The sequence below is a fragment of the Oncorhynchus keta genome, chromosome 8 (genome assembly GCF_023373465.1).
Source record: "Oncorhynchus keta strain PuntledgeMale-10-30-2019 chromosome 8, Oket_V2, whole genome shotgun sequence".
Taxonomy (NCBI): Eukaryota; Metazoa; Chordata; class Actinopteri; order Salmoniformes; family Salmonidae; genus Oncorhynchus; species Oncorhynchus keta.
In genome coordinates this window covers 18,576,576-18,600,985 of record NC_068428.1, presented here as the reverse complement: position 1 = coordinate 18,600,985, position 24,410 = coordinate 18,576,576, and the positions used below count along the sequence as shown (strand labels likewise).

Below are 24,410 nucleotides of genomic sequence, written 5' to 3'. Positions count from 1 at the left end.
GACCAGGCCATAATCCCCGGGACTCAAATGAGGATGCTACGGCGAAAGAGAGGCAAACGAGCTGGCATTCTGATAAGACTTTGTTGGCGAGCAAATAAACCGCCTCCACCCTTCGTTCTATTGACAAGCGTACAATCACTAGAGAACAAACTAGAAGGGCTCCGCTCAAGACTGTCCTATCAACAGGACCTGAAAAACGGTAATATTTTATGTTTTTTTAATGAGTCGTGGCTGAACAAGGACATGGACAATATACACTGAGTGTACAAAACATTAAGAACTCTGCTCTTTCCACGACATAGACTGACCAGGTGAATCCCGGTGAAAGCTATGATCCCTTATTGATGTCACTTGTTATTTTTCGTAGCTGTCTATTTACCACCACAAACCGATGCTGACACTAAGAACGCACTCAAGGAGCTGTATAGGGCCATAAGCAAACAAGAAAATGCACATCTGGAGGCATCGCTTCCCATGGCCGGTGGGTTTAATGCAGAGAAACTGAAATCCACATTTTTACCAGAATGTCACCTGTGCAACTAGAGGCGACAAAACTCTTCATTACCTTTACTCCACACACAGAAACGCATACAAGACTCTCCCTCGCCCCCTCTCTTTGTAAAATCTGACCATAACTCTATCCTCCTGATTCCTGCCTACAAGCAAAATCTCAAACAGGAAGTACCAGTGTCGCTCTCCGATGAAACGGATCCTATGCTACCGGACTGTTTCGCTAGCACAGACTAGAATATGTTCCAGGGTTCATCTGATAACATTGAGGAGTTTACAACATCAGTCACTGGTTTGATTAATAAGTATATTGACAATGTCACCCCAACAGTGGCAGCACTTATGTACATATCCCATCCAGAAGCCATGGATTACATTCAAGAAGCGGGACACTAATCCAGACTCTTATAAGAAATCCTGCTACGACTGTCAATTAGCCATCAAACAGCCAAAGCATCAATATAGGACTAGTATCGAATTCTACTATGCCGGCTCTGATGCTCATCGGATGTGGCATGGTTTACAAACTATCACTGATTGCAAAGGGAAATCTAGCCGCGAGCTGCCCAGTGATGCAAGCCTACCAGACAAGCTAAATGCCTTCTATGCTTGCTTCAAGGCAAGCAACACTGAACCATGCATGAGAGCACCAGCTGTTCCAGACGGCTGTGTGATCTCACTCTCCGCAACTGATGTACATTCACAAGGCCACGGGGCCAGAGGGATTACCAGGACTTGTACTCAGAGTATGCGCTGTCCATCTGGCAACATGTCTTCACTGACATTTTAAACCTCTCCCTGACCTGGTCTGTAATATCTACATGTTTCAAGCAGACCACCATAGTTCCTGTGCCCAAGAACGCCAAGGTAACCTGTCTAAAAGACTATCGCTCACAACTGTAGCCATGAAATGCTTTGAAAGGCTGGTCATGGCTCACATCAACACCATCATGCCAGACACCCTGGACCCACTCCAATTTGCATACCGCCCCAACAGATCCCCACATGACACAATCTCTATTGCCCTCCACCCTGCCCTCTCCCTCCTGGACAAGAGGAACACCTATGTGATAATGCTGTTCATTGACTATAGCTTAGCGTGCAACACCATATTGTCCTCCAAGCTTGTCACTAAACTTAGGACCCTGGGACTGAACACCTCCTTATGCAACTGGATGCTGGACTTCCTGACGGGCAAACCTCAGGTGGTGAGGGTAGGCAACAACACATCCACCACTCTGACCCTCAATATGGGGGCGGATCGAGAACTTCATGTTCCTCTGTGTCCACCTCACAAAGGAATGGTCCACACTAGGGCTGACCCCATATAGCAGTCGACTGGTCAACTTTTTTGGTCGATAGGCTGTTGGTTGATCGAAATATATATTTTTTTATGTCACACGAGACACCTGTCTGATTTGGCATCTGTCTCATTGGGCAGTCCAAGAAGAAGGGGAGTGTGGTTAAGATGCACAAGGTGTGTCTCTCTCCAGAATGCACTCTCTCCTGCCACTTTGTGCACATTCATTGTTTCATAACTTCATTGTGTAAATTGTTTTTGTCATTTGATTGTTAGTGTCTATCAATTCCCCATGACATTTATCACCAGTAGTATGTTTATCGTTAATCCCCATAATTTCTAATCTACAATGTTTGTTTGGTTACGGTAATTTCTGTGAATGCATCCAGTATATTATTATTACATTCGTTTACCGTTCTCATTGTCGGGGTGGACATGTTGTTTGCAAGGCTCACAACCTATGCTACACTTGTGAGAAACAAGTTTTGGTTTATCTCATTCCATTTATTCACTGCATTTGGTTTGGAGTGCTCCTGTCTATGTTGAGTAAGGACACACCTGATTACACATAGAAGTTGGCCTAGGCTACCTGGCCTGCGCGCAAATGTATAAATGTATTTGAAAAACATTTGCAGGTCTCTCTCCCTTTCGATAACCATCGAGCATCGGCACGAACAGTAAAAATGTGATGCTCTAATCCAGTGGAAATGTCATCAAATACATTATTACTTTTTATCCCTTGCGTTAATACAGCTGTGTCTGTCCGGAGCTCACTGGTCAAAATTCTGAGGGCCCAGAATAGTTGATACAAGGTTTCTAGTTTGCTTGCTTGACCTTCAGGTCGAACCCCGTTGATAGTTGATACAATGTTTCTAGTTTGCTAGCTTGAGCTTCGGGTCGGACCCAGTTGATAGTTGATACAAGGTTTCTAGTTTGCTAGCTTGACCTTCAGGTCGGACCCAGTTGATAGTTGATACAAGGTTTCTAGTTTGCTAGCTTGAGCTTCGGGTCAGACCCTGTTGATAGTTGATACAATGTTTCAAGTTCATTGCAGACATGCCAAGCGTTGCCAATGTGATTTATAGGATATTCTTTTGTGTCAGGAAATTTTCTACCTGCAATGTTTTTATATGTTGGCCGGGGGTTTAACTTGGGTCTGGCGACCCCTTGTGACGGGCCGGGAGCCTGCAGGCTTACTTTGGTCATCAGTTGAACAGTGTTTCCTTAGACACATTGGTGCCACTGGCCTCCGGTTTAAGCTGGTGGGTGTTAAGGAGCGCGGTTTGGCGGGTCATGTTCGGAAGGACGCATAACTCGACCTTCGCCTCTCCAGAGCTCGTTGCGGAGTTGCAGCGATGAGACATTAATATAAGGTCTATAATTATTATTATAAAAATGGTTTCTACAGCTGCATCATTGAGAGCATCTTTACTGGCTGCATCACCGCTTGGCATCCGACTGCAAGGCGCTACAGAGGGTAGTGCATATGGCCCAGTACATCACCGAGCTCCCTGCCATCCAGGACCTCTATTCCAGGCGGTGTCAGAGGAAGTCCCTTAAAATGGTCAAAGAATCCAGCCACCAAAGTCATAGACTATCTGCATTGACCCCTTTTTGCACTAATTATTTTTGATTCATCATATACGCTGCTACTGCTTATTATGTATTCTGTTGCCTAGTCACTTACCTATATGTACATATCTACCTCAATTACCTCATACCCCTGCACATCGACTCAGTACTGGTGCCCCGTGCATAGAGCGAAGTTATCGTTACTCATTATTTTTCTATTATTTTTTGTTGGGAAGGGCCCATAAGTAAGTATTTCACTGTTATTCTACACCTGTTATTTACGAAGCATGTGACAAATAAAATGTAATTTAGATTTTACTGCATTTATGAGTACAGTTGATAGTTGATACAAGGTTATATCTGGTGTGTGGTATCCTCTGTGGAAATGGGTGTGATGCTATTACTACATAATAATACTTGCACTGCTTACTTTTCTTTAGACAGAGTAGCGTCAGGAAAGCATTAAAGCATGTGGTCATCTAATTGTGTCATTGATGTATGTATTCTTGTAGGCTGTTGGCGTGTGATTGGGCTGTATCTCTAATGTTTGTCATGTGAGGGTGTGGTTGTTTTGCTTTTATGATCGTGGGTAGCATAGAAACACGTAAACAGGCCTAAAGGGAAAGCTCACACTCAGTCCTGTCCCTGGTGCTGCTGTTATCTGATGGTCTGGCTCTGCCTCTCCCTGAGCGCCACCGCTACGCAGCTGACCCCTGGTTCAGTCAGTTTCCACCATGTGAAACAGTGTGTGTGTGTGTGTGTGTGTGTGTGTGTGTGTGTGTGTGTGTGTGTGTGTGTGTGTGTGTGTGTGTGTGTGTGTGTGTGTGTGTGTGTGTGTGTGTGTGTGTGTGTGTGTGTGTGTGTGAGAGAGAGAGAAAGAGAAAGAGCACTCACATTTGTGTGGTCACGCACTCATGTGCATATGTGTGTGAACCAACCGCTAGCCTCCCTGATACTCTCTTACATCTACTGTGAAGAGCAGTATGAGTGGATCCCCCCACCATTGGAGCACAGCTCAAGTGATGGAAAAACCTCCAGTGCCTTTTATAAACTTCTTAATGTAACTTAATCTACTTACTGAAAACAGATATTTCCATCTGGGTGCACGTGCACTGTTCAAAGATAGTCATATACCTTGTCATCACATCTAGATATACATTGTTCCATGGATGGGAAGTTGCTTTGTCATTATTTTTTCAAAGTCAGACGAGAGGATTTAAACATGGCAAGTATAGCCAGTCAGCTGAGAGAAAATAAACCAAATATCTCTTAATTATGTGGAGTAAGATTTCCCAGCAATTATTCAAGTGCTGAAGTGCGTTTTAATGATCTTAACTCTTAAGAGCTGCTCTTAAACATCTCACTGTGTTTGCCAGAACGGCTGTTGTTTGTGTGTTCGTCCTTGCTTTTGTATGTGTGTGTGTGTGTGTGTGTGTGTGTGTGAGTCACTGAGTTCAAAGTGCACCCTGGCTCAGTGTGGGAGAGCACCCTGAATGATGTGTGTTAGCTCAAAATGTGTCTTGGCGAGCACTCTGCTGGCTCTGGTGCTTGGGGGGGGGGGTGGTAAAGGCTTCCCTGGCCTTGGGCCGAGAGAGACCAGAGTGCTGTTGTCGGTTGGTGGCTAAGGGAAACCCCACATCCATCCGAGGTGGAGATCAGCTAGTGGAGTGAAGAATGCACTGGCCATGCCAAAACGGAAAATTAAAGAGAGCTCTCTCAGGGACGTCCAGTGAGGGGGGAATAACATCATGTTACCCATCGGCATAGCACAGCGACTAGGCTGGAACTCATCCTGAAAAACACACTCTGCCGTTAACTGTTATACGTGGGGCTCATAATGCCTTGGTGCCGCCCCTTTGCACTTAGTTAGATTGAGACCATCCTAATGATTTGGCAGCAGCAGACTCCTTAAACCTCTTCTCTGTACATTTTTAACCATGTTATGACCTTCGAGTCCTTTGTGAACAAGGCATGTGACACACAAGGTTGTCTTTTACCAACACCAGATAGCATATAAGCAGGTCATAAGCAATGGCAAGCTGCAACATTTTCTCTCATCTTCATGGCAAAATGTGAAGAATAGCAGGAGATGAGCTATAAAACAGCACATTTTTCTTTCTGCCCCATGGCAAAATGTGTTGAATTGCAGGAAGTTAGCTTTAAAACTGCAAAATGTTCAGTCTCATGGCAAAATGTATAAAATAGCATTACAAATCTGCAAATTTCTCTCTCTGTCCATGGCAAAATGTGAAGGTTAGTGGTTTTCCCCAAAAAATGTTTTTGTTGTGTCACGGCTGTTGAAGGCGGAGGACCAAATCAAATCAAATCAAGTTTTATTTGTCACATACACATGGTTAGCAGATGTTAATGCGAGTGTAGCGAAATGCTTGTGCTTCTAGTTCCGACAATGCAGTAATAACCAACAAGTAATCTAACTAACAATTCCAAAACTACTGTCTTATACACAGTGTAAGGGGATAAAGAATATGTACATAAGGATATATGAATGAGTGATGGTACAGAGCAGCATAGGCAAGATACAGTAGATGGTATCGAGTACAGTATATACATATGAGATGAGTATGTAAACAAAGTGGCATAGTTAAAGTGGCTAGTGATACATGTATTACATAAGGATGCAGTCGATGATATAGAGTACAGTATATACGTATGCATATGAGATGAATAATGTAGGGTAAGTAACATTATATAAGGCAGCGTTGTGAGCGTACATGTTCTCTTTATTTGGAAAATGACACCGAACAAAACAATAAACACTACAAAACCAAACCGTGAAGTTAAAGGCTACGTGCCCTAAACAAAGTCAACTACCCACATACACAGGTGGGAAAAAGGGCAGCCTAAGTATGGTTCTCAATCAGAGACAACGATAGACAGCTGTCCCTGATTGAGAACCCTACCCGGCCAAAACATAGAACTACACAACATAGAACATAGCATACCCACCCCAACTCACGCCCTGACCAAACCAAAATAGAGACATAAAAAGGATGTCTAAGGTCAGGGCGTGACATGTTGTTGTTGGTTTTTGGGTTGGGGGGCCCCGTGGTGGTAGGTGTTCCCCAGAACACAGCAAGGACAAGGTAACAGGAAGATGGCTTTTAATGCCACATGGTACAAAGACTATTCATGGCTGGAATATTCACAAAGCCAGGACTCACCAATTGTTTTGTATACAGACACTTTTCACTACCCAATGTCCCTCCATCTGCCTTCAAGTGATCCTAGAATCGTCCCTGATTTCAGTGTGCTGCTAAGCCTCACCCAAAGCAGCACTTGCCATGCAGTCAGATGTGTATGTCAGTCCCCTTTAGAGCACAGCCTGGAACCAGTTACATATACCCTCAAGCTTCAGTAGCAGTAAGTGAAATATTACTCCTGGACTAATTTACAGATTCAATGGAGACTCTCCCTGACTCTCTCTTTAACAGGCATTCATTCAGTCCCCAGTTCAGCTCAGACCACACTGAACCCTGAGGTGTCCCAATGCCATAATGACCATAATATGTACATAGGACATCATCTACTAAGTTGATCATATAGTTGAAGTCAGAAGTTTACATACACTTAGGTTGAAGTCATTAAAACTAGTTTTTCAACCACTCCACAAATTTCTTGTTAACAAACTATAGTTTTGGCAAGTCAGTTAGGACATCTACTTTGTGCATGACACAAGTCATTTTTCCAACAATTGTTTACAGACAGATTATTTAACTTATAATTCCCTGTATCACTATTCCAGTAGGTCAGAAGTTTACATACACTAAGTTGACTGTGCCTTTAAACAGCTTGGAAAATTTCAAAAAATTATGTCATGGCTTTAGAAGCTTCTGATAGGCTAATTGACATAATTTGAGTCAATTGGAGGTGTACCTGTGGATGTATCTACCTACAAACTCAGTGCCTCTTTGCTTGACATCATGGGAAAATCAAAAGAAATCAGCCAAGACCTCAGAAAAAAAATTGTAGACCTCCACAAGTCTGGTTCATCCTTGGGAGCATTTTCCAAACGCCTGTAGGTACCACGCTCATCTTTACAAACAATAGTATGCAAGTATAAACACCAAGGGACCATGCAGCGGTCATACCGCTCAGGAAGGAGACGTGTTCTGTCTCCTAGAGATGAAGGTAATTTGGTGCGAAAAGTGCAAATCAATCCCAGAACAACAGCAAAGGACCTTGTGAAGATGGAGGAAACAGGTACAAAAGTATCTACAGTAAAACAAATCCTATGTCGACATAACCTGAAAGGCTGCTCAGCAAGGAAGAAGCCACTGCCCCAAAACCGCCATAAAAAAGCCAGACTACGGTTTGCAACTACACATGGGTACAAAGATTGTACTTTTTGTAGAAATATCCTCTGGTCTGATGAAACAAAAATAGAACTTGGGTCTTCCAAATGGACAATAACCCCAATCATACTTCCAAAGTTGTGGCAAAATGGCTTCAGGACAACAAAGTCAAGGTATTGGAGTAGCCATCACAAAGTCCTGACCTCAATCCTATAGAACATTTGGCAATGCTACCAAATACGAATTGAGTATATGTAAACTTCTGACCCAATAGGAATGTGATGAAAGAAATTAAAGCTGAAATAAATCATTCTCCCTACTATTATTCTGACATTTCACATTCTTAGAATAAAGTGATCCTAACTGACCTAAGACGGAATTTTTACTAGGATTAAATGTCAGGAATTGTGAAAAACGAAGTTTAAATGTATTTGGCTAAGGTGTATGTAAACTTCCGACTTCAACTGTATATTGACTATCAAGTTTTGTAGTTTTCATAGTTTACAGGTGGAAGACATACACTTGGGGGGCTGAGAAAATATACCTTGCAGTATACTTAGAGTCGTGATATTCAGTCTAACAAACAGCTGTCATTTAAGACAATAGTTAAAAGGTGGCTTTTAGATACTTAACTTATTAAAGGGATATTCAATATTAAAGAAATGTTATTGTCTAGAATTGCAGGAACTTTTTAACGTACATATTCATGTGCATCATTATAATAAAACACAGTCTTCATCTTTTGTGTCTTGATTTAAATAAATATGTATGTGTGCATCATTATAATAACTCAGTATTTTGTATCTTAATATTTGCCTTGAAATACCTTCATTAATGATGGTGATGACTTATCCTTCCACTTATACTGTGTTTTTAAAATACCCCTCCATATACCCATCAAGAGAGGCGTCATAAGTCATGTCAAACTGTGTAGAATTGCAGGAAATGCGTTTTAAAATGTCAAAACAAATTCTGGGTAATCCCCGGACACCCCTTCTACTGTTTGCCCTTCTCCCCCCCCAATATCTACACCATATTTTCGCCCTGGGTTTCTATTATTCCTGTGGTCTGTAATAATTATGTGGTGTATGCTAATATTAGTTCAGATGTGCGCCTGCCTGTGACCATCTCGAGAGAAAAATCTCTGTTTTAACCATAAACTGCAAAAATAATACACTCAAATACATTAGTGATTGACAGGAAAAAGAGTCAAATGAGTGTGGTGGGTTGGATTCTGAATAGATAATAAATTAACAATGACATCCATGCACAACAGAGCACTGTTCTGTTTTTTTTCTCTTGTAATACGACAGTGTTTGCTATGAAAACAGACTGAGTACTGTGTAAGGAACACAACACAGTGTAGGTTTACTCAAAGCGTCCTCTGTTTACCATCCATACAGCACAAGTCATGGAAGAAGATCAAGAACATGGTCCACTGGTCTCCGTTCGTCATGTCCTTCAAGAAGAAGTACCCTTGGATCCAGCTGGCAGGTCATGCAGGTAGGCCTTGACAACGCTGCCTCTGGAATGTGGGGATTCTGGGATAAGGCTATGGATGGAATGTGGGGATTCTGGGATAAGGCTATGGATGGAATGTGGGGATTCTGGGATAAGGCTATGGATGGAATGTGGGGATTCTGGGATAAGGCTATGGATGGAATGTGGGGATTCTGGGATAAGGCTATGGATGGAATGTGGGGATTCTGGGATAAGGCTATGGATGGAATGTGGGGATTCTGGGATAAGGCTATGGATGGAATGTGGGGATTCTGGGATAAGGCTATGGATGGAATGTGGGGATTCTGGGATAAGGCTATGGATGGAATGTGGGGATTCTGGGATAAGGCTATGGATGGAATGTGGGGATTCTGGGATAAGGCTATGGATGGAATGTGGGGATTCTGGGATAAGGCTATGGATGGAATGTGGGGATTCTGGGATAAGGCTATGGATGGAATGTGGGGATTCTGGGATAAGGCTATGGATGGAATGTGGGGATTCTGGGATAAGGCTATGGATGGAATGTGGGGATTCTGGGATAAGGCTATGGATGGAATGTGGGGATTCTGGGATAAGGCTATGGATGGAATGTGGGGATTCTGGGATAAGGCTATGGATGGAATGTTGGGATTCTGGGATAAGGCTATGGATGGAATGTGGGGATTCTGGGATAAGGCTATGGATGGAATGTGGGGATTCTGGGATAAGGCTATGGATGGAATGTGGGGATTCTGGGATAAGGCTATGGATGGAATGTGGGGATTCTGGGATAAGGCTATGGATGGAATGTGGGGATTCTGGGATAAGGCTATGGATGGAATGTGGGGATTCTGGGATAAGGCTATGGATGGAATGTGGGGATTCTGGGATAAGGCTATGGATGGAATGTGGGGATTCTGGGATAAGGCTATGGATAGAATGTGGGGATTCTGGTATAAGGCTATGGATGGAATGTGGGGATTCTGGGATAAGGCTATGGATGGAATGTGGGGATTCTGGGATAAGGCTATGGATGGAATGTGGGGATTCTGGGATAAGGCTATGGATGGAATGTGGGGATTCTGGGATAAGGCTATGGATGGAATGTGGGGATTCTGGGATAAGGCTATGGATGGAATGTGGGGATTCTGGGATAAGGCTATGGATGGAATGTGGGGATTCTGGGATAAGGCTATGGATGGAATGTGGGGATTCTGGGATAAGGCTATGGATGGAATGTGGGGATTCTGGGATAAGGCTATGGATGGAATGTGTGTTTTGTGTTCCGCTCTCTTTCTCCCGGCTGGATTTGATACGCTACAGTGACCATTGTGTTTGGAATTCAAATATAGTCTCATGCTAAGCATCGGGGATAAACTTGTACATCATATATTCAAAGGCTCAGTACTACAATTCTGGCATAGCTAAGAGTTTCATAATATTAGTATTTACTTTAACTAGGCTACCTGTAATTGAATATTTCACTCAGAATCAGATAAGACTTTTTCTTTAGCAACAGGACCAAGCAATGTAAACCAGGCCTACAACCTCTACTGTAGGTTGTCTAAATGTTTTTATTGCATGTGATGGTTCCTCTCAGGCAGTTTCAAGGCGGGGGCTAACGGGCGGATCCTGAAGAAGCACTGTGACTGTGAGCAGCGCTGCCTAGACTGGCTGATGAATGACGTGCTGCGGCCCTACGTACCGGCCTACCACGGAGACGTGGAGAAGGACGGGGAGAAGTACAACCAGATGGACGACCTGCTCTCTGAGTTCGACCTGCCCTGCGTCATGGACTGCAAGATGGGCGTCAGGTGAGTGTCGGACACTGGAATGACACACTTTCATAGGCAGGTGCATCTCTGCGTTGAAGTTGCAATTAGGCACAGATCTAATCTCAGTTAAACGGCATGGTAACTCTCAGATCTCTTTGTTCCGGTTTGACAGGTTAGGGTAAGGTCCAATATTTAGTCAGGCAGACATCCATTAGGCCTAGCAGCGAGGAATGACCATCACCCTCCCCTACAGTGAAGAGATCGTCCTGTAGCTAGCAGACAGCCAGCTGGCCCCTCTCTCACACCTTGGCTTAAATCTGCCTGTTGGGAAAGTGTTGTGAATCCAATTCCATTCCTTTGGGTTAATTATTTGACTGCTGAACTCCACATATGTGTTACAGTTGTCAAACTCTCCCTTGTTAAGTTTGCATCAGATGTATACCATATATGGGTTATAATTGTTCTCTCCTTAGCCACTTTGTAATGTTATTAGTGACCAGTGAAGTATTGGAGTGTCTTCCGAGCCACTTTAAACTGTATTGTAACAGGTCAGGCCTGTTTTGATACAGTGTCCTATATTGCTGAAATTAATAGCTGTGTTGCTCTCTCCCTCTCCTCTCTTTTCCTCTCTAGCACAGCTTTGTGTGCTCATGTGAACATTCTCTGGAAGGGCACTGCACTGCAGAGATGGACAGAGTTAGAGATAACCAGATGGCCAGGATATTAGCAAATTATAAACCGGCCTGTCCAAACACAACAATGTGGTGTAGCTCTAACAGGCTAAAGCCTGGCCTGTTATTGAGGTAGCTGGCTGCTGCAGCACAAATCAGAATTTGAATCTGCAAAGGAAAGGTTGAGAAAACAGAGGCCCTTATTCAGGGTTGAACTGAGGAAAAGGGAACCCCTCCTGTCTTCTAAAGTATATTATGTGAAATAAAACAGTTGCTCTTCATTCACATGTTGGCTCCTGGGATATGATCACTCACTATAGCCACGGCAATACTTTGTCAAACAAGAATTATCGTTATTGTATTGGACAATGTTTGTATTCTAAGATGTAAAGAGTACAGATATCCTTTCTATTGTCCCATAAAATGACATTTATTTTGTTGCTGGACTGGTAACACCATAAAACCATAAAATCCCATTCAACAAGTCAGTACCAAACAGATAGGAATGAGTGAGTAATCTCTTTTGCTTCTCTGTCCACCAAAGGACATACTTGGAAGAGGAGCTGGCCAAGGCCCGTAAAAAGCCCAGTCTAAGGAAGGACATGTACCAGAAGATGGTGGAGGTTGACCCCCTGGCGCCCACACCGGAGGAGCAGGAGCAGCAGGCGGTCACCAAGCCTCGCTACATGAAGTGGAGAGAGACCATCAGCTCCACCGCTACACTAGGCTTCCGCATCGAGGGCATCAAGGTGAGGACAGCTGGACTGCTGTGTGAATGGACACTACAATGCATCGTGATATACAGTAGAGTGATGCATTGTAACGTTTACATTTCAGTCAATTAGCAGACGCGCTTATCCAAAGCAACTTATAGGAGCAATTAGGGTTAAGTGCCTTGGTCAAGGGCATATCGACAGATTTTCACCTTGTCACTCGGGTATTCAAACCAGCGACCTTTCAGTTACCTGCCCCATGCTCTTAACCGCTAGGCTACCTGCCATCATACTCTCGAAAACTCACTTAACAGTCAATTGTTGAGAAAATTAAACACTATAGGGAAGATGACAAAATCCTGCATATGCCAGTCTGTACATTCTGTAGTTACTAGTCAAAATTATAAATGGTGAAAAAAAGATCTCAAAATCTACCCATAAGGAAAAAAGTTATAATGGGAAATCGAATGTGTAATTCTGCTTGTAAGGGCTGACCATGATGGTCCTGCTTGGTTTGCGTACAGACAACCTGCAGTCGCCCCTTAATAGCATTCCTCATACTAAGGGTTGCCAGGGCCAACAGGGGGATCCCTTCTCTTTAGTCTCAGTGTGTATAGGCTGTGTTGAGTGTTTTTGTCACAAATAGGGCCTGCTTGTGACACTTCTATTGACAGTAACATCAGTTGCTGAAGCATCCCATTCACTCCCACACACCATCAGTCTCCTCCAAGCTGACATGAATAGATTCAGTGCAGCAGACATACAGACAGATGGTCTGATCGTGTGATTCTGCCTCAGTAAAGCTAAGCATACTAATAGTCTTATTTGTAAAAAGCTGGGAGGAACAACAACAAAAAAGAGCATATCTGCAGCATATCCTTCCTAGGCAATTAGATTACATGAGGGTAGTCTAATACCTCCTAAAGCCAAGAGGGAGACATCCTGGCCATGTTTGGGCCGTAACACCGTCTTCCACAATTTGTCTCCTCTAATGAGGGCCTGTGGTTTGACTCTGGAGGGCTACAGACAGATGTGCTGGATGAATAATTCAGACTGGACCGGCAGTGTAGGGAGCAGCGGCAGGGCTGTCCGGTGTTTTCCACTCCAACCATGTCCATAGATGGCCTCGGCCCGCGGGGCTCCTCTGGCTCTCTCTGTTGTCATGACATCAGGGGTTGCCCTCTGAGACTGTGTGTGGAATCAAAAGGCTCTCTGAGTTTTTTGAGTGCACACAGCTGCTATTGTGTCTGTTGGGTCCCAGCTCAATGCCCATATTATTGTCTGCTTGCATATTAATGTTTGACAGACACTCTTATCCACAGTTACAGTTAGTGCATTCATCTTAAGACATTCATCTTAAGCTAGTTGAGACAACCTCCTACATTATTTATATTTATATATATATATACACAAAAGTGGGTGGACACCCCTTCAAATTAGTGGATTCGGCTATTTCAGCCACACCCGTTGATGACAGGTGTATAAAATAGAGCACACAGCCATGCAATCTTTATTGACAAACATTGGCAGTAGAATGGCCCGTACTGAAGAGCTCAGTGACTTTCAACGTGGCACCGTCATAGGATGCCACCTTTCCAACAAGTCAGTTTGTCAAATTTCTGCCCTGCTAGGGCTGCCCCGGTCAACTGTAAGTGCTGTTATTGTGAAGTGGAAACGCCTAGGAGCAACAAAGTCTCAGCTGCGAAGTGGTAGGCCACACAAGCTCACAGAATGAGACCACTGAGTGCTGAAGCGTGTAGCATGTAAAAATCGTCTGTCCTCTGTTGCAACACTCACTACCAAGTTCCAAACTGCGTCTGGAAGTAACGTCAGCACAATAACTGTTCGTCGGGAGCTTAATGAAATGGGTTTCCATAGTGGAGCTGCCGCACACATGCCTAAGATGACCTTGCACAATGCCAAGCGTCAGCTGGAGTGGTGCAAAGCTCGCCGCCATGGGACTCTGGAGCAGGGGGAACGTTTTTTTCTGGAGTGATGAATCACGCTTCACCATCTGGCAGTCCAACGGACAAATCTGAGTTTGGCGGATGCCAGGAGAACACTACCTACCCGAATGCATAGTGCCAACTGTATATTTTGGTGGAGGAGGATACTGGTCTGGGGCTGTTTTTCATGGTTTGGGCTATGCCACTTAGTTCCAGTGAATGAAAATCTTAACGCTACAGCATACAATGACATTCTAGACGATTCTGTGCTTCCAACTTTGTGGCAACAGTTTGGGGAAGGCTCTTTCCTGTTTCAGCATGACAATGCCCCCGTGCACAAAGCAAGGTCCATACAGAAATGTTTTGTCGAGATCGGTGTGGAAGAACTTGACTGCCCTGTACAGATCCCTGACCTCAACCCCATTGAACATCTTTGAGATGAATTGGAACGCCGACTGCGAGCCAGGCCTAATCGCCCAACATCAGTGCCCGACCTCACTAATGCTCTTGTGCCTGAGTGAAATCAAGTCCCTGCAGCGATGTTCCAACGTCTAGTGGAAAGCCATCCCAGAAGAGTGGAGGCTGTCATAGCAGTAAAGGGGGGACCAACTTCATATTAGTGCCCATGATTTTGGAATGAGATGTTTGACAAGCAGGTGTCCATGGTCATGTAGTGTATCTGCTGAGACAGTAAAGCACAGCTTTGTTGTTGTGTTTGAATATGTGCACATTAAGTATGTGAAGACGTGTCCTGCTGTCTAAGCAATATGATGCAAAACATTGGGCCACTTTCCTGTTTTGTTCACCTCTTTCAGCAGGGTTTTCCTGTGTAGAGAAATGCCTACAGTATGTAGAATGTTATAGTAAGTTCCACTTTATGGGTCTGACTTTTGAAGTTATTTTGCCTCCCCTTGAATGATAGAGGTCTTAGACATAATATAATGTTGGAGGCCCCATCCTCAGCTCTTTCTTTCCCTTCCTCTTTGCAGAAGGAAGACGGGACGGTAAACAGAGACTTTAAAAAGACCAGGAGCAGGGAGCAAGTGACAGAGGCATTCACTGACTTTGTCAAAGGAAACCAGAACATCCTGGTGAGTGTGTGTGTGAGTCTTTCAGTGTGTGTGTGTGTGCCTCCATCTATGTGTCTGTGAGCCAGAGCCCCCTACCTCTGTGACAGACCTCCTTCCCACTTCGTCACAGTCTAACGGCCTCTGGAGGGAGTTCCCATGGACTTCCCCCTCTCTAATGGCCCAGGAAGTGAGGTCATAGCCGGGGAGGCTGTGTGTGATGTGGGCCTCCCAGGGTTCTGGAAACAGGGCAGGGAAAGGGAAAGTAAAGAGAAAGGGGGATACCTAGTCAGTTGTACAACGGAATGCATTCAACTGAAATGTGTCTTCCGCATTTAATCCAACCCGAAACTAAACATTCAAAAAAGATTTCCCCCATTCCATTCAAACAAGATTTCCTCCATTCCATTCCACATTGGTTTGTCATGTGTTTATCTGGCACCACTAGGCTCAAGCCAAGGCTGGCAAGCCCAGCCAAACCCACTATCTCTGTCATCGTGTGGTGGGCCTTGGCCCCACTGTTGTGTACTTAACTGTCACTCATGTGTGGTCTTTATCTCTCTCTGTAATGAGCTGATCTGTTGGCCAATAAGGTTTGCACTATGGAGTTATCAAAATTCACACAATGGTCTGTTTATGAGTAACGTTGTGTAATGAATACAGATTTCAATTCAGTTAAATTTTGTGGTATTTCTAACATAGTTTGTACATGAAATAACACACTTTCACCTTGAGCCTTGAATTAATGAAAGCTTTCCCACATCTCCCTGGGTAGATTGAATAATACCTATTTTTGTTCTCGCCTGTCTGTTTTCAGAACTGTTATCTGGACAGACTGAAGGAAATCATGAACACTCTGGAAATATCAACCTTCTTCAAGACCCACGAGGTAAACAAAATCTATTTTCGTCCTCCGCTGGTATTTTATCTGCAGTTGTAACATTTACTGAAATGAATGCATTTGAGATCCGCCCATATACCACTCAACTGATACAGGAGGCTACAATCTGGGCAGTGGAAATACATGAACAATGGCATCTATACAAACACCAACTAATCACAGGACATTGTTATTCCAAACAGGAAGCGTAGTCAGGCTCAGGCACGTGAACTGATAGGGCTCAACCGATGCCTGAGTACATGCCCTTTGCCCCCCAATGACAAAGTGCCCTTGCAGCTCGGTGGATTTAAGACATTTTATGTATTACTTTTTAATTACATTTGAAATGTAACGAATTGCACATCAAACTAGCTAATTTCATAAGCTCTCGAATATCAGAAAAGGTCCCCCGCCCCCGCCCCAAGAGCTCACTCGTCTGACTTGCATGCAGTGGCCATTGGCACCGGGCATGGAGACTTGAATACTGGTAGGAGGCTACTTTTGAGTTGGATCTGTCCTATGTGTCTCTGACTGTTAGTGACAAAGAATGGGGCATTTCCGCTGCTTCTTAGTAAGATGCAGATTTCAGCTGCAATTAAGTTAAAACAAGTTTGTTTCAATAGCATAGCTGACTATTACATCATCATTCACTCTGATCAGATGATACTTATTTAACTTGGAAAGTCAGTTAAGAACAAATTCTTATTTACAATGATGGCCGACACCGACCAAACCCTAACCACGCTGGGCCAATTGTGCACCATCCTATTGGACTCCCAATCACATCCAGTTGTGATACAGCCTGGAATCAAACCAGTGTCTGTAGTGACGCCTCTAGCACTGAGATGCTGTGCCTTAGACTGCTGCGCCACAAGGGAGGCCAAATAGGTAGACACTCTTCCCGATGTCAATCGTCTAGGCCTAGGAGTCACTGGCATTAGCTTGCTTACAATGTGTGATGATGGCTGTTGTTGCAGATAGCCCCCCTTCTTGGTGCTGTGGCGTTTCAGAGGAAATGTTGAGACACAGGCCCTTGAACAAACCTCCCATGAATAACCTATGTTTGTTAACCCCTCAGATATACCTACTGTATGTGAAACCAGTGGGTCTTTATAGTAACATTTGATCTAACTCAGGAATAGCTGATCAATAAGGTTATTTGGACTCACATTTGAAATCAACATTCTGTCCAGACATACTGAAGTAAGACCATAGAGATTTATAGAGATCGCAACGATGTATCTGTGCCATTATGTTAGTCAATTTTCTTCTTCTTTTGATGTTTGAAAAAAGTGTAAAGCTAATATTGTTCACTTACTGCCACCTGCAGTGCTAGAGTCTTGAATCAAATCTTGTGTTTCATTTGTTGTGACCACGAGATGGCCGTCATAGCTTAAAGCTGTTAAACTAGGCAAACCAATTTGAAGAAGAAGACGAGGCTCTGATCATTGGCTGATAGCTCCCAACCCATAGAAATCCCCACCCAGTCAACTACTTTAAAATGGAGGAAGCCCTCAATGGCTAACATGGGTTATTTCCAAGTAATGAGCTCTGTACATCTCTATGAGTAAGACACACCTGTAAAATGTAATCATCTGGATTGCACTTGTACAGTATAATGTTTTTTCCCTGTCAATGCCTTAATGAGTATTTAACTACAGAAAGCATAGGATCATTAGATCAAATAAGTATCTGAACCTCCAAGTCATAAGGTAAAGTTTAACAGTAAAACAATGTGTACGGTGTAAGTACATTGAAGGATGTTGATTTAATGGGCAGTTATTTACTCAATGCCGATAACAACCTTTACATGATTATATATGGCAATATAGACCATACAAAATTCTTCATTAGGCTTCTCCCTCTTTATTCTTAGATGGCTACCATACACACATTTCAACTACATTTTAAAATTATGTCTTGGCCTATTCTAAACAGGGGGAAAAGTTTAATTTTAACTGCTAGTTTATGTATTTGGTGCTGACAGAGATCTCAGTGTTTTGAGGGCTAAGATGGATCCCTCTCTCCTTCTCTTCTTCCCCAGGTGATTGGCAGTTCACTGTTGTTCGTCCACGACAAGCGGGAGCAGGCCAAGGTGTGGATGATAGACTTTGGGAAGACCACCCCTCTGCCTGAGGGACAGGTCCTGAGTCACAGAGCCACCTGGGAGGAAGGCAACCGTGAGGACGGCTATCTCTATGGCCTGGACCACCTTATAGACATTCTCACCCAAATGGTGGTGACCCCAGAGCCAGACTCACTCTGAGAGGACCGTCCTGTCACCTCTGTCAACCCCTCCCCACATCGACCCTACCCCCCCTGACAGGACCACCACCTCGCACTACAGTGACGCCTCTGGTGTCCCCAAAAAAGCTACCCCATCTCTCTGTCCCTCCCTTATTCCCACTCTCCCTGGCCCCAGAAAACAAACTGTAACCACACAAGTGAAATGTGATCACTGTTTTGTGTAAACTTGTAGATTCTGTACATACTGCTGTACAGTGTGTTTCTGTTCTGATGAGATCATGGGTTAGGTTCTTTGTCTGCAGCTAGTCCCGTGACAAGCCTTCTTGAGATTTTAGTTGGTTTTGTTTAATGAGGGTTCTTTAAAAAAAAATATTTTAGTGTTAGCTAACATTGTAGAGCACTTCTTGCTTTCATAGAGGATTACATTTCTTATGAGTTACAACTTCTATGGTGCTTGGCCTTGTGGTGAAAGAGAGACCATTGAAATAGTTATATTCAGCAGTCGGGCACTTCCTGTGTTTTTAAACTAACATACAATTTAACATTGACAGAAAATGTCAAGGGTTAATATTACCCTTTTTAGCTGATAGGATTGCCATATTCCATTTCCTTTATATGACTGTATTTGTGACCCCCTTTCCAGAATTCTCCAATGTTTATAATTAGTTTGTTTCTCATTGTGTTACAAAAGCTATTGTAATAGTGCACTTGAGACGGTGTGCCGTGATGTGCCTGTCTATATTCATTTCAGTGCCTTCAGAGTGAAAGTAGAGAAGGTTGCATGAGTAGATTGCCCTCCGATATGCACTAAAGAACCTATTTTATTAAGGCTAATGTTGACATTCCTGGAATCAACCATTGAGGAGTGACTATCAGCTCAGAGGTAAATGTACATGAAGCAGAGGGAGTAGGCCACTGCCTGGTCTCTAACAGGAAGTGGCCCTTAACCAAGTGAGAATGAGTTTGCATTCTAAATATTCCAAGTTCTTCAGCCATTCAGAACACTTAAAAAGACCAGGTTTTATTCTCTTATTGTCATGATTCCCTTAGTCAGAGATGGCATCACCTGTGATACTCTGTCATTAACGTATATGGCCTAGCATTGTACACCCATAATAATCACTGCTCTTGAATGAACCCATCCCATCCTGTTTTCCAAGGAACCTGTTCTTGAGGGGAGTTTGTTTATTGTGCACAAGGCAGCTTGTGATTGCTGTTTGCATGGCTATTTGCTATTCAAATCTACCATTCCTGCCTCTTGCCCAAACATCCTGAGGTGGCAAACAAAACTAATGGGATTTCTGTCTATTGGCTAGCAGGTTTATAAACAGGGAGACACTGTCATCATTGTCTGATTGTATTGAATTAGCAATAAGTCATGTTTTGGTGACAATCACACACGCATGACATGGACCATAGAAAGAGTGACTGACATTGTATGGTAGGTTTTTTTAATGGCATTTAATACCATTTTTTATATGTTGTTTAGCTTACGTTAATCATTTAATAGTAATTTCCCTTTAATAACCATATTAGATACAATATGCTCAGTTATGAGAGTGAAGTGAGGGTGTCCTTGTTTTGTAATGACTGCTCTCTCACCTTTATCTGAGGGACTGAGAGGGGTGTGGTGTGGTGTGTTAGAATGGCAAACATAATGTCCCAAGGAAACAGGGCTCACTTCTCCAAGGCCTTCAATTGGTTGAGGCAGATGATCCTAGCAGGACAAAATAGACAAATAATTTTGACCAATACTCTAGGTGTCAAACTTGTCTTGTCTCTGAGTGCCATCAAACTACTTTACCGATGTAGGATAACCATCAACTTGACACTTAAAAACAGGAATTCAGTTGGTAAATTGAGAGTGAAACTATAGGCCAACTGCATTAGACCAGAAAGCACAGACATAAAGAGTGGAGTGCCCTCTGCTGTTACTGAATTGTATTACACTGAGCAGCATAAAACAAATGACATGGGTGTATTTTACAGAAACACATTTTGACTTTGATTTAAAAATGTTGCCTTCATTCTCTTACTTCAATATTTCTGGAGTACCTTCTTTCAAATCCCTACTTTGTCATTGTGCTTGTAGTTTTTGTGTAGTCTCTTAGAATGATGTACTCATGACCATATTTATTTCTTTGTGACACTTGCACAAGAACACTAAATGTAGCTAGCTGCATGTGATTTAATTTTTTTACAATCCTGTCATTTTGCTTCAACTCAGTCATGATATAATCATTTAGTAGGTCACTGTAACATAGGCCCGACTCACTGCTTCTTACAATGTGTAAATCATACTGTATGTTTTAGAGATGAACAAGAAGTCTGTGTTCTGTGCACTCTACCAGGTGTTCTTTGTGCCTATGATCTGTGAGACCTAGTTTCGGGCTATGCTGGCCACAGAGTGGTTTGTTGACATGGAGATTGTCATAGCAATGTCATCTGTCATCCCGGTCCAGGTTGACATGATTGTGTCCTTCGTCTCCTCGCCTTGTGCTGTGACACTGTGGGGATGTTGTGATTGATATACACACACTGTGCCTTTAGGTCCTCTGGTCATTGTGCTGTCATTACCCATGAATCTTCTTATGTAAATCATGCCATCATATCAATACTGCAAGCAAAACTACCCACTGGGCACACACTGGTTGAATCAACTTTGTTTCCACGTCATTTCAATGAAATGACGTTGAACCAACGTGGAATAGACGTTGAATTGACGTCTGCCCAGTGGGTATGCTTGGCTGTACAATTTTACCGTAGTAAATTTGAACGGAGTGGTTTAAATGCTACCACTTGTTTGTGCCTTTTATTTCAATGTACTGCTCTCTGTCTTGGTTACGGCACATGTACATTTAGTTATTCCACATGGACTTCTTGTCAAGCACTTTTCACACAACCCGTTCTTAATGAATCTTTACACCATGTCATGTGTGGGACAAATCTCCCTAGCCCCGTTTATACCTGATTCTAACTTGCGTACTTTGTCTGGATCTTCTCCTCATTCTGATTGTGCGCAAATCTTTAGACAGGTGTGGACAATCGAAAATCACATTGTGATCTGATTATGATCAGATCAACCTGTCCGCCTCCGGAGGTAGTCAGACATGCATTGTGTCTGGATATCTTACAAGTGTAGACAGATCTGGACAGAATCAATATGTGTCTTACATTAAATAAATATATCATATTTTGAAAGAATAGCAGTGAAATCATCTGCTTAAAGGAAGGGACCAGGACATCTAGTCACAATGCAAACACAGTGGATGGATAGCAGACACATTTTAACCATATGTAGACATATTTCTGGAAATATGGGCACAATCAGAATGAAGAAAAGAACAGTAGAAAAGGACCAATGTTAGCACCAGGTATAAACAGGGCTCCTGTCTCTTCATCTCTCTGTTCTCCCTGACCAATTTTCATCTAATAAGAGCCTGTTCAGACATTAGGCCACAAGCACAGGAAGATGTAGCCTAGATAAGGTACATGTAAGGATGTACATGGCAGCATGCTTTCAGATGCCCCCCAGAAAGGAGAAGTGCATCATCCCACCCCTAGGCTCTTCACTGCATGGTGTTTTTGTCTAAGAATATACCTTTTCTATGGCGTGTTAAATACGCAAACAAGATTATGCTCAGAATATAAACGCAAACGTTCACATGACGACTGACAGGCACAGAGTCAACAGCACCCTAGCACCACAACAACAATACATGTTTTAAATGTAACATTTATTTAACTAGGCAAGTCAGTTAAGAACAAATTCATATTTACAATGACAGCCTACTGGGGAACAGTGGGTTAACTGCCTTGTTCAGGGGCAGAACAACAAATTTTGACCTTGTCAGCTCAGGGATTCAATCCCGAAACCTTTCAGTTACTGGCCCAACACTAACCACTACCAATAAAGCATAAAACCACTACCAAGAACCACAACCCTAGATGAGGCAGTCATTTCCAACATGGCATTGTAGCAGATGAAGTGTTGTTAGTATGTACTTCTATAGCTACAGTTTGGCCACCAGCATAGATCAAAACACATATAATGTCAACACTCCCAAGCACTGGGAGTATAAATAGAGATGATTCTAATGCTATACATTTAACTAAGCAAGTCAGTTCAGAACAAATTCTTATTTACAATGACAGCCTACCCCAGCCAAACCCTAATGACACTGGGCCAATTGTGTGCTGCCCTATGGGAATCCCAATAAAAGCCAGTTGTGACACAGCCTGGAATTGAACCAGGGTCTGGAGTGATGCCTCTGGCACAGAGATGTAGAGTCTTAGACTGCTGTACCACTCAGTGCTGAAGAACATCTCCCACACATTCAACCCAAAGTAGCTTACACCACAAAATGCACCATTGGTCAATTACAGTATAACAAACTGTTGATTTCCTCTGAAATAGTTACATCACCGAAATAGCACTAGGCTCTTTTGTTTTTTAGATGCACCTGTTGCCACCTAGTGGCCAAACTACACATAACCAAGCAGATCTTACACGTAGATGGTAGGTCAGGGGGCATGAGAAACATTTCATTTCCACAAACACAACTCTGAGAGCGCGTCAGAGCTACAGGTCAGCACAAGCACTAGATATATACATATAAAATACCAGTCAAAAGTTTGGACACACCTACTCATTCCAGGGTTTTTCTTTATTTGTACTATTTTCTACGTTGTAGAACAATAGTGAAGACATCAAAACTATGAGATAACACCTATGGAATCATGTAATCAAAAAAGTGTTAAACAAATCAAACTTTATTTTATATTTGAGATTCTTCAAAGGTGCCACCCTTTGTCTTGATGACATGATGCCAGATGTGTTATTTCATAGTTTTGATGTCCACTATTAGTCTACAATGTGGAAAATAGTAAAAATAAAGAAAAACCCTTATATGAGTAGGTGTGTCCAAATGTTTGACTGGTAGAGCTAAAACATAAAAACTAGAAAATTAAAGTGAGTGTGAGAGGAGGTGGTGTGGTGTGGCTGAGTGAGAATGATGATGATCTTATTGAGTTGCTTGGATATTTATTCCCCAAAGCAGGAGGAGAGGACTTCCTTATTTAGTAACGCTTGGCCTGAGTCAGGCTGCTGGCAGGGAGCCTAAGAAATGTTGTTGGTCTGGAGAGAGGGAGGCTTGGAGAGGGGCCATGCATAAAACCCACCCACACATGTTTACATACTATTTGTATATCTACAGCTGTACAACATTTTGGATAATTTTTTACATTTTGGATTATTGTGTGCTTGTTGACATTTAAAGCATTGATTGAAAGGAACTAGCAACATAGGCATTTCGCTGCACACGCCATAACACCTGCTAAACTGTGTAGGCAACCAATACAATTTCATTTATCATCTTCCTCGCTCTTTCTCCTCTCTTCTTCTCTCCTCCGTTACCCATATTTCCACCTGCACTAGGTGCAACATATTGTAGCCAGTAGCTGACGTGTGTAACAGGGTAACCCTTTCTGCCTGTCATCTTGTGAAGTGTCGCTATAACAGGGCTCAGGGCTCATTGTCAGAGACGACAACATTGACAAGGCAAATCTAAGTCATGGGGCAGGATGGCATGTCAGTTGTCATCAACTGAACTGGATGTAATATGTTTAGAACATTTTAAAAAACGCTACGTTCTATGAATGTTACAAAACTACGAGTAAAGAAAAGGCTTTGAAGTTAGTTTGCACATACAGTTTGCTGGGAAGTACAGTTCTGTGAATACACACATCCTTCAACAGAAGTTGGTCATGAATGAACGCAATCTGTCTAGAGAGCTGGCAAGGCTATGTTGTGATGTGTTGTGATGGCTCTCTCCCAGACCTGTGTTTTATTACTGTGGTTTTATAACAGCTCTGGGGGTGGAGGAAGAGATATGACCCCCTCAGATTGACTGATGACAGGCTTTATGTGGCCCT

The 24,410-nt window shown here is 43.0% G+C and overlaps 1 protein-coding gene across 2 annotated transcripts in view; it reads left to right on the top strand.

The window, feature by feature from the left end:
• The window catches only part of itpkb (inositol-trisphosphate 3-kinase B), a 46,911-nt gene extending 25,640 nt beyond the window's left edge, over positions 1–21,271 (top strand). For both annotated transcript variants that reach the window (XM_035774941.2, XM_035774940.2), the window contains exons 3-8: positions 9,099–9,198; positions 10,778–10,991; positions 12,168–12,372; positions 15,272–15,373; positions 16,167–16,238; positions 18,274–21,271. In XM_035774941.2, coding sequence (XP_035630834.1) covers positions 9,099–9,198; positions 10,778–10,991; positions 12,168–12,372; positions 15,272–15,373; positions 16,167–16,238; positions 18,274–18,495 — 915 coding nt within the window. In that variant the 3' untranslated portion in view covers positions 18,496–21,271. The remainder of the gene's footprint in view (positions 1–9,098; positions 9,199–10,777; positions 10,992–12,167; positions 12,373–15,271; positions 15,374–16,166; positions 16,239–18,273) is intronic.
• Positions 21,272–24,410: the final 3,139 nt, after the last annotated feature.